Source organism: Colobus angolensis, unplaced genomic scaffold (genome assembly GCF_000951035.1).
Source record: "Colobus angolensis palliatus isolate OR3802 unplaced genomic scaffold, Cang.pa_1.0 Scaffold44, whole genome shotgun sequence".
Taxonomy (NCBI): domain Eukaryota; kingdom Metazoa; phylum Chordata; class Mammalia; order Primates; family Cercopithecidae; genus Colobus; species Colobus angolensis.
The window spans coordinates 828,393-838,290 of NW_012117821.1; the positions used below are offsets into that span (position 1 = coordinate 828,393).

Here is a 9,898-nt window from a genome sequence, read left to right on the forward strand (position 1 = left end):
CGCCCCGCGCCCCCTCCTCCGGCTTCTCGCCGCGCCTCCTTCTTCGTGGCCCCCTGCCCTGCCCTCCTGTCCCCTCCCCTCCCCTCGCGAGCGCATGGTGGGCGAGCGCACCCCCCGGGTCGGGAGTGGCCTCGGTTCCCCAGGGAACAGCAGCCAACCAGCCTCGCGACCCCTCTCCACGGGCCGACGGGCAGGGGCTGGGCCTGCAGGCCTGGCCAGGGCGCACCAGGACCAACGGTGTGTGGGCTCCCGGAGGGGGCGACCCCCGACCCTCCCTCCAGACGCCGAAGGCCTGGCTGGGGACCGGATCCCTGGCTCTTGTGCCGCCCTGTGTTTGGGAGGGTCGTGCCGTGGCCTCTGACCGTGCCCTCTCTGTCCACCCTCAGAGCAGCTCGAGCGTTTGGAGAGTACCTGTCCCAGAGTCACCCTGAGAACCGCAACGGCGCAGGTAGGGCACGCGAGGCCATGCCAGGGCCGCCCAGAACCCCCAGCCCAGGGGATGCTGATCCCTGCCTCCGGGGGTGGAGCGTGAGGGGCATTGGTTGCGCGTGGGCCGGGCGCCCTGCCGGCCTGGCTTCCTCACATCCCCTGCCCTCCCTGCCCGAGCCCCAGGAGCAGTTCCCAGCCGCTCGTCACCATGGCACCCACCCCGCCTGGGCCGTTGGCATGGCAACAGGCCTCCTGGCTCCCCCAGGGCTGGCACCACTGCCTCTGGGGGCCAGCTGGTGGGGGGAGGGGGAAGTTGGCACCAAGCAAACGGTGCGATCGCAGGCTGGGGGGTGGCCTGCGTGTTCCTACCCGGCAGGACCGCACACAGGTAGCACGGAGTCACCCCGCCCCCACGCACATGCAGGGGCTTCAGGCCCAGATAGGAGTGAGGGGCTCAGAAACACGCTAGTGACTAGGGTTTGGACAGCCCCAGCCCCCTGCAGACGCCAGGTGCCCATTGGGTGTTCTCTGCCTTCGGCCTGCTATGAAACCAGCAGCGGGGGGCCACACCGCTGCAGGCTCACCCAGTGTCTCTCCCAGATCACCTGCTGGCTGATGCCTACTCTGGCCACGACGGATCCCCCGAGATGCAGCCGGCCCCCCAGAACAAGCGCCGCCTGTCCCTCGTCTCCAATGGCTGCTACGAGGGCAGCCTCTCAGAGGAGCCCGGCATTAGGAAGCCCGCAGGCGAGGGCCCCCAGCCTCGAGTGTACACCATCTCTGGAGAGCCTGCCCTGCTGCCCAGCCCCGAGGCGGAGGCCATTGAGCTGGCGGTGGTGAAGGGGCGGCGGCAGCGGCACCCTCACCACCACAGCCAGCCCCTGCGCGCCAGCCCTGGCAGCAGCCGGGAGGACGTCAGCAGGCCCTGCCAGAGCTGGGCAGGCAGCCGCCAGGGCTCCAAGGAATGCCCCGGATGTGCCCAGCTGGCTCCTGGCCCCACCCCTCGGGCCTTTGGGCTGGACCAGCCACCTCTGCCTGAGACCTCTGGCCGCCGCAAGAAGCTGGAGAGGATGTACAGTGTTGACCGTGTGTCTGGTGAGGGGCTTGTGTCGGGGCATGGACAGGTTTGGGGGTGCATGCCACTGCCAGGGTCTGACAGCAGCAGCCACTGTGAGGCTTGGAACGGGATGGGTGCTCAGGTCACAGTATGCCAGTGGACTCAAGATTAAACCCAGCAGGCTCCTGCTCTCCTCAGCAAAATCTGCCAGGCCTCACAGTCCGCTTTGGCCCTGCTAGCACCAGGTCAATCAAGGAGTGCTTCCCAGAGGAGGGGGCCTGGAAGGATCTTAAGGGATATATAGGGAGGAAACACCGCTTAATCAGGAGATGGGGCTGCCCTCCAAGAGTCCTGGGGAGCTGTTGGGGCCCAGCCAGGCAGTGGGCCCGTTTCCCCAGGACTGTTGAGTTGTGTGGTAGCTTGTCCACCAGGCAGAAAGTCACTCCACTGGCCCCACACTTGGGCATCAGGGAAAGGCTGTGGGGCCCCTGGGAAGGGGACAACCCTCAGCAAGGTGGTCTCCAGCCTCAGTGAGGGCCTCCAGCTAGAGCATGGGGGCTGCAGAGAAGGCCTCAGATGCCCAAGGGAAACAGATGCATTTTTTTCCTGGGCCTCTTGGAGACAGACCGTGCTTTCAAAGGAATGTTCCTCAAACTTTGGGTGGCCAAAGGGAAAGTTAAGCCAAAAAAAATCAAAGCGTCAAGTCACCAAGAGCGTGGTCTTGGTGAGTGAGCAATAGACATTTGAGCACTGCCCTCTGGGCCCGTGTGGGGATGCCACCCTATGCCAGCCTCCCCCCACCCGCCCTGGCTGCCCGCTGCTGCTGACCCCCGGACTCAGAAGCATCTGCTCCCAACAGGGAGGGAGAGACTTCACCCAGCCACCGCTCCTTTTTGTCTCTTTTAGACGACATCCCCATTCGTACCTGGTTCCCCAAGGAAAACCTTTTCAGCTTCCAGACAGCAACCACAACTATGCAAGCGTGAGTCTTGTGCCATGATGTGGGGTCAGGGCCGGGTGGCCTCTTTCTGCTGCTCAGGGAACACAGCTTTTTCTCAGCCTCTGGGCCTACCAGGGGGGCTGCTTCTGAACAGCCCCATGTGCCCATGCTGTGCCAGGGGGGCCAGGGCTGGCTGCTCTTCCCCTCCCATGGCTGGTGCCCAGCCCCCCCACAGTCCTCTGGTCAGGGGACCTGGCCCAGGGCTGCAGCTGATGAGCTGTCAGTGGGGTGTGGGGTGTGGCGTGGTTCTCCTGCTGCCATTCCCTCTCCTCAGCCTGTGTCTGCCCTCCCTCAAACCCTAAATAGAAGCCTACTTCTGTTTCATATGTGCCACAGGTAATCACAGTTTTGGGGTGCCCCCAGGGACCTGCTCTTCTCTGTCTGGACATACCTCTGGGTTTTCTGTTCTGGGGTTCCTTCCAGGGAAGTTCCCTTTGCTGCATTGGCCCCCACACCAAAGAAGTGCCCTGCACAGGGGGAGTCCACCCCACTCCCAGGCTCAGGCTGCCCGGTCTCAGCAACCGGTCCTGGTGGCATGGGCTGCAGTGACATAAGCTTCCGTTGCCTATTCAGGGCTGGCTGGCAGTGTAGCCAGCATCCTGCTGGTGGCTGGGTTACCTGTGAGGGACCTACTGGGTCAGTGACAAGAAGGGAACTGCAGGGGCTGGGTGGGGGCTGAGGGGAGGCCCAGGGTTGAGCTCACTGTGTCTTCTCTCTCACGCCATCCCTTTCGGCCCTGGCTTCAGCATCTCGTAAGTACCTGTATGACTTGGTGCCTAAGGGCACAGCCGTTGTCCCTGGGGAGACCCTCCCACCCCCAAATAGGTTTGGGCAGGCCAGGGACCTGGGTCTTGAGGGAGTGCCGCTCTCTGGGGGCCTGGCTCCCAGCGGGCACCGAGGTCGCAGCAGGGCCTGCCGGGAGCTGGGCCTCAACAGGTGAGGCAGGCTGGGACTCCTCTACCCGGCCCCGTGCCCCAGACGCCCTGCTGGGCCCTCTGCTCGCACCACCATCCCCACGTCTGTGTCCCTCCTGCCTCCGGCCAAGGGCAGTGCTGACTCGCGGTGGTTTCCCAGGGTGTTCAGGGGCTACGCGGAGAGGAAGCGCCGGAAACGGGAGAATGATTCCGCGTCTGTAATCCAGAGGTAGGGCCTGCCAGCCACTCGCCACCAGGGTCCATCTCTGGTCTGTGCTGGCCTGGCCTGGGCCCCCTCGGCCCTGGCAGACCTGATGGGGGAAGGGTGGTGGCGACCACTGGCCTGGCCCTGCTCTGGGGACGTGGCAGGCAGGAGAGGCCATGTGGCCCGGGCTGCAGGAAAGCATCTCATCCTCAGTCCTGCATTCCGAGGGCACGGGTCTCTGTCCGGGCTGGGGCCAGAGGCAAGGCCCCCTCCCCCGTTCCAACTACAGAGCTATGTCTGGGAAACTTTTTTGCCCGTTTCGGATGTTGGGCCTTGGCAGGGTCCAAAGTTTGGTGGAGGAGAGGACCTGCCCCTGAGGCGGCTCAAGGACACAGAGCAGGAGAGGGGGCTCCTGCAGGCCCCCAGCCCGCCATGGGGTGGTGCAGACAGGAGCCCCGCTCTGCTGCAGCGCAGGCAGGCTGGATCCTCAGCCACATGGGCGTGGAGGCTCAGGGTGTGAGTCCCGGGCGAGGACGGAAGGTCAGAGCCTGGGAATGCAGCTCCGGAGGAAGCTTGATCCGGAGCACCAGGCACTGCACCTTTGTTCTGGAGGCGAAGGGGAGCCCTGGAAGGCTCTCGCAGGGAGAGCACTGGGTGGGATTTGCCTTTGGGTGGGAGGTGGTGCCAGGAGCCAGGGAGAGCATTGGCTTCCTACACCGAAGGGGTGAGAGTAGAGCGCTAGCCCGACGGGGACTAGGTGGGCAGGGGCTGCCGCCATCCCCTCAAGGCCTTCAGCCCCTCACTTCCTCCCCCAGGAACTTCCGCAAACACCTGCGCATGGTCGGCAGCCGGAGGGTGAAGGCCCAGAGTAAGGCCCCGTGGGGCAGGGGTGGGGGGCCGGCGTTGCGCTTGGCTGGTTGGGGCTTTGCGTGCCGCTAGCTGTGCTACCCCCCCCCGCTCTAACCCCAGCCAGGCCCTGCCTCAGGCTCCTCCCCTCCCAAGCCACGCCCCAGCCCGGCACAGGCTCCTCCCCTCCCAGTCACGCCCCCAGCCCGGCACAGGCTCCTCCTCTCCCAGACTCCGCCTCTGGCCCCGCCCCAGTGTTTACTGATCCTGCCCCTGAACCAACCGAGTCTCTGGTTCGTGTCTGCTTCATGTGCCTCAGGCCACACCCACATCAGCTTCCTCTGCCCAGGGCCCCGTGGTCCCCTTGCCTGGGGCCTGAGTCTCCCGAGGCCCCGCCTCGCCCGCTCGCTAATGCGGGTTTTGCTCTCTGCAGCGTTCGCTGAGCGGCGCGAGCGGAGCTTCAGCCGGTCCTGGAGCGACCCCACCCCCATGAAAGCCGACACTTCCCACGACTCCCGAGACAGTAGGTGCCCCGCACAGGCCCGCCCACCTTTCCCAGAGCCTCCCTTAGACCTTAGACCCCTGCTGGGTGTCCCCTGCCAGGGCCGCTGGGCTGCGCTTTTGCACTCTGAGCCTTGGTTTACCTATTTGTGAGATGGGGATGCTCTCAGCATCTCCGATCTCAAAAATGGGGCTCACTTAACGGCTGCGGCAGTGCTGGCCGGGGGCGCCTATAGGGCCGTGCCCACTACCACTCGCAAGAGGCCTTGAGGGGCAGGGGACTGCGGTGCCCGCCCCCACTCCCTCCCAGGCGCCCTGCCGACTTGGCTGGAGCTGACGCCTGCACGCGCCTTCCAGCAGCCTGGCACCAGGGTCTCCCTCCCCACATCAGGCCGCTCCCCAGCGGTGTCCGCGGGCCTGTCCTGCCGGGCTGGCGGTGGCCTCTGCATAGTCCTCCCACTTGCTTGGAGGACCCTCTAGGACGGGCCTTTCGGGTCCTGTGGGCCTTGGGGCCGTGGCCAGGACGGGAGGTGCTTCCAGGCTTGCTGTCTTGGTGACCCTCTTGCTTCCCAGGCAGTGACCTGCAGAGCTCCCACTGCACGCTGGACGAGGCCTTCGAGGACCTGGACTGGGACACTGAGAAGGGCCTGGAGGCCGTGGCGTGCGACACCGAGGGCTTCGTCCCACCAAAGGTCATGGTGAGGCCCAGCCCGGGCATTGCTCCTCTGCAGGCCAGCAGGACTCGGCCCTGTCCCAAGCCAGCTCTGCCTGGGACCACGCAGCCTTCTCTGGCTGCCTGTGGGAGGGGGTCTCACGGGGCTGTACCCTTGGGCTGCCTGGCAGCCAGAAGGTAGCCTCATGGGGGCTCCCACAGCCCCTCGGCTTTTGAATGGGCCTGGGGCCCCTGAGCAGCTCTTTGTCTCCCCAGCTCATTTCCTCCAAGGTGCCCAAGGCTGAGTACATCCCCACCATCATCCGCCGGGACGACCCCTCCATCATCCCCATCCTCTACGTGAGTCCCGCCCCAGGCCCGCCCCCACAGATCCCCTCCTGCAGCCCCACCCTGGGCCAGCGCTGGCACCCCAGTTCCCCAGCGGGCTGTGACGCTGCTGGCTCTGACGCAGCCCTGATGTGGCCTTGTGGCCTGTGTCTGTCCCCAGGACCATGAGCACGCAACCTTCGAGGACATCCTTGGTATGTGTCTCATTGGCCCCTCTTTGCTGGTCCTGGGGCTGGGAGAGCAGACACAGGCGGGGGGTACCCCTGGGGCTGGGGTGGGAGCCATAGCGCTCACCCCCACTCTCCCACAGAGGAGATAGAGAGGAAGCTGAACGTCTACCACAAGGGAGCCAAGATCTGGAAGATGCTGATTTTCTGCCAGGTGGGGCTCAGTGTTGTTCTTCGGCCCTGGAGAAGAATCGTGGCAGGGTGGGGGAAGATCAAGGGGAAGAGGTCAAGTTGGGGGAGACCAAGGGGAAGAGGCATGGGGTGGGGAGACCAAGGGGAAGAGGCATGGGGGGTGGAGACCGAGGGGAAGAGATCTGAGGGGGGGACCAAGGGGAAGAGGTGTGGGGGGTGGAGACCAAGGGGAAGAGACATGGTCGGGGGGGAGACCAAAGGGAAGAGACATGGGGCAGGGGACCAAGGGGAAGAGGCATGAGGTGGGGGAGACCAAGGGGAAGAGGCATGGAGGATGGAGACCAAGGGGAAGAGACATGGTGGGGGGGAACCAAGGGGAGGAGACCTGGGTGGGGGACCAAGGGGAAGAGGTGTGGGGGGTGGAGACCAAGGGGAAGAGACATGGTGCAGGGGGACCAAGGGGAAGAGGCATGGGGTGGGGGAGACCAAAGGGAAGAGGCATTTTGGGGGGAGACCAAGGGAAAGGGGTGTGGGGGGTGGAGACCAAGGGGAAGAGACATGGTGGGGGGAACCAAGGGGAAGAGATGTAGACGTTGTGGAGGACCAAGGGAAAGAGACGTGGTGGGGGAGATGAAGAAGAAGAGGTGTTTGGAGGGGAGACTAAGGGGAAGAGGCTGGGATGGGGAAAGACCAAGGGGAAGAGATGTTGGGGGGAGATCAAGGAGAAGAGACATGGCCAGGAGAGGAAGACCAAAAACACCTCCCACACGTGTGCGTGTGTGCATGTGTGTGGGAGAGGGGGAGTAAGGAGGAACAGGTGCCTGACCACAGCTTCTTACAGGGAGGCCCTGGACACCTTTATCTGCTCAAGAACAAGGTGGCCACCTTTGCCAAAGTGGAGAAGGAAGAGGACATGATTCAGTGAGAAGCCGGGTGCCCTGGGCGCGGGGAGGGCTGGAGGCAGAGTCCAGGCCCCGGAGCGTCCCTCCCCCACGTCCCCTCTGTGGAGCGGGGTGCCTGTCCCCTGCCACTGAGTGACCCACCCCTCTCCACCAGCTTCTGGAAGCGGCTGAGCCGCCTGATGAGTAAAGTGAACCCAGAGCCGAACGTCATCCACATCATGGGCTGCTACATTCTGGGGAACCCCAATGGGGAGAAGGTACAGTGACTCCCAGGCCCCACCCCAGGCCTCTGGAGATCCCCGACATAGACATACAGGGCAGGGCCTTCCATGTTTCCTGGCATTTTTTTTCCTTGCCCTGGGCATTCCCCTAGAAATCCCTTTTGCCTGAGCGCAGCCAGGTTTGGGGGGTCTGAGAGGGTGGGCCCTGCTCCCCATCTCTTCCCCCCTCCTCCTTCCCCATCTCTCTGCCTCAGACTCACAGCACCCCGCTTCTTCCAGCTGTTCCAGAACCTCAGGACCCTCATGACTCCTTATAGGGTCACCTTCGAGTCACCCCTGGAGCTCTCAGCCCAAGGTGAGTGACCCAGGCTGGGCCCAAGCTCTGCAGCCGCTGTGGGGCCTCAGTGGGCAGGATCCCGAGGCTGCTGGCCAGGCCTGAGCCTCCTGCCCCCGCTCCCCCCAGGGAAGCAGATGATCGAGACGTACTTTGACTTCCGGCTGTATCGCCTTTGGAAGAGCCGCCAGCACTCGAAGCTGCTGGACTTTGACGACGTCTTGTGAGGGGCAGAGGCCTCCGCCCAGTCGCCATCAGGCCGCTCCCTCTGCACAGGGACCTGGGGCTGGGCCGCCTCGTGCTCCCCGGGACTGTGCGGCTCTGGTCTTGCCTGGAGCCACTTCAGGGCACCTCAGACGTTGCTCAGGTTCCCCCCGTGGGTTCTGGTCCTCACCGCACCCATGGCCACAGAGGCCTCAGTCCCTGGGGGCCGGGAGGGCCCGCCCCATGGCCCGTGGATGCTCAGCGGCCAGGCACTGACCTGCCATGCCTCGCCTGGAGGCTCGGCTTTGGGAATCCCCTCCATGGGGTTCATAGAAATAAGTGCAATTTCTACACCCCCGAAACAGTTCAAAGGGAAGCAGCATTTCTTGTTAACTAGTTAAGCACTATGCTGCTAGTTACAGCATAGGCACCCCAGCCCAGCAGCCCACATGTGTTCAGGACCCTCCCTGCCCACCCCCTCCCTGCCGTATCGATCACCAGCACCAGGGTGGCCCGTGTGCGTGGGGCCAGTGTCGCCGGGCTGCCCAGCCTGGCTCTGTCTACACTGGCCGAGTCTCTGGCTCTGTCTGCACTGGCCGAGTCTCTGGCTCTGTCTGCACTGGCCGAGTCTCTGGCTTTGTCTGCACTGGCCAAGTCTCCGACTGTCTGTGCTTTCACTTCCACTTCTCTTGCCACCCCCTCTCCCCGCTTACTCAGACCTCAGCCGGCGCCAGACCCGGCAGGGACGGTCTGGGCAGTAGGAGAGAAGGGCGCAGCGTCCCCTCCTTCAGAGGAGGCTCCGGGTGGGGCCTGCTCCCCATCCCCCCAAGCCCACCCAGCACTCTCATTGCTGCTGTTGAGTTCAGCTTTTACCAGCCTCAATCTGGAGGCTCCATCCCAGCACAGAGGCCTGGGGCTTGGCAGGGGCCCGGCTGGGGCTGGGTCCTGGGTTTCAAGAACCTCACCGGTAGCTCAGTGGGCCCCTGGACCCGGCCGCGCAGCTGGTGGACTGTAGGGTCTCCTGACTCGGAGGAGCTCCCAGCTTCCGTCCACAGCCGGCAGGATGGGCTCTCGTGTATATAGCTGGGGCTAGGGGGCAGGCCCCCCTTGTGCAGAGCCAGGGGTCTGAGGGCACCTGGCTGCATTCCCGGCTGAGGGAGGGCTGGGGTGGGGGCTGGGCTCGGAACGGTGTACGATACCCCTCATAGTGACCATTAAACCTGATCCTCCACCTCGGCCGCCGCATGGGTCTGTCCTCTCAGTGCTCTCCAGGGGCCGCCCCAGGCCCAGCTTCTGGGCCCACTCCTCTGAGGTCACTGCTGCAGGGCCTTCCTGCCTGGACAGAGTTGGAGCCGGGCCACTAGACCACCCCTCAGGGCACAGCCGGGGGGGCCGACATGGGAGGGGATGGAGAGAGGAGCTGCAGGGGGGCTGGGGGGCGCTGCAGTCTCAGAGAGGGGCCACACCAGGTCTGGAGGGGAGAGCAGAGACAGCCCATTCCCCCTGCCGCCTAAGGGCACCAGGGAGAGGGCTGTCTGCCCCCTCAGGCCACCCTGTATGTGCAGTCAGCAGTGTGGTCACAGATGGGGGCCACTCTCTCAACCTCAGGTGTCCCCAGGGTCCAAACCACTACTGGGCGCAGCCAGGTTGGCTACCAGCTGGTTCCCTGCCCTGTGGCTGGGGGACGGAACAGCAGGTATCAGCTGGGCTAGGGTCAGGGTCAGGGGGCCTGCCAGGTGTGCCAGCCCCACGCAGAGGCAGGCTGCACAGCCTGGCATAGCCTAGCAGGCTTGAGGCCCGGGGTGCTGGGAGCGGTCACACATCCATCAGCCACCTCCAGCTCCTCCGGGACATTCCAGATGGAGTTCGGGAGGAGGCAGGTTTTGGTGCCAATTTGAATGTATAAAGTTTTAGGTAAATGCCAAA

The 9,898-nt window shown here is 64.5% G+C and overlaps 1 protein-coding gene across 1 annotated transcript; it reads left to right on the forward strand.

Annotated features, from left to right (window-relative positions):
- The first annotated feature begins 637 nt into the window (after window positions 1-637).
- NSMF (NMDA receptor synaptonuclear signaling and neuronal migration factor) lies at window positions 638-9,898 on the forward strand. The gene is made up of 16 exons (XM_011957227.1): window positions 638-1,524; window positions 2,393-2,468; window positions 3,233-3,238; window positions 3,561-3,629; window positions 4,421-4,473; window positions 4,885-4,974; window positions 5,526-5,650; window positions 5,881-5,964; window positions 6,113-6,146; window positions 6,263-6,333; window positions 7,153-7,232; window positions 7,368-7,470; window positions 7,714-7,789; window positions 7,898-8,572; window positions 8,628-9,703; window positions 9,734-9,898. Exons 1-14 carry the CDS (start codon window positions 1,077-1,079, stop codon window positions 7,993-7,995), a joined length of 1,413 nt encoding a protein of 470 aa, XP_011812617.1. The 5' UTR covers window positions 638-1,076; the 3' UTR covers window positions 7,996-8,572; window positions 8,628-9,703; window positions 9,734-9,898.

What these genes read in the sequence shown, in the direction of transcription:
- NSMF (XM_011957227.1), top strand. Translation starts at nt 1,077, where the DNA reads ATGCAGCCGGCCCCCCAGAACAAGCGCCGCCTGTCCCTCGTCTCCAAT. An exon ending in CCATCATCCCCATCCTCTAC is followed by an intron (nt 5,965 to 6,112) that starts GTGAGTCCCGCC and finishes GTCTGTCCCCAG; the next exon opens with GACCATGAGCACGCAACCTT. An exon ending in AAGGAAGAGGACATGATTCA is followed by an intron (nt 7,233 to 7,367) that starts GTGAGAAGCCGG and finishes CCTCTCCACCAG; the next exon opens with CTTCTGGAAGCGGCTGAGCC.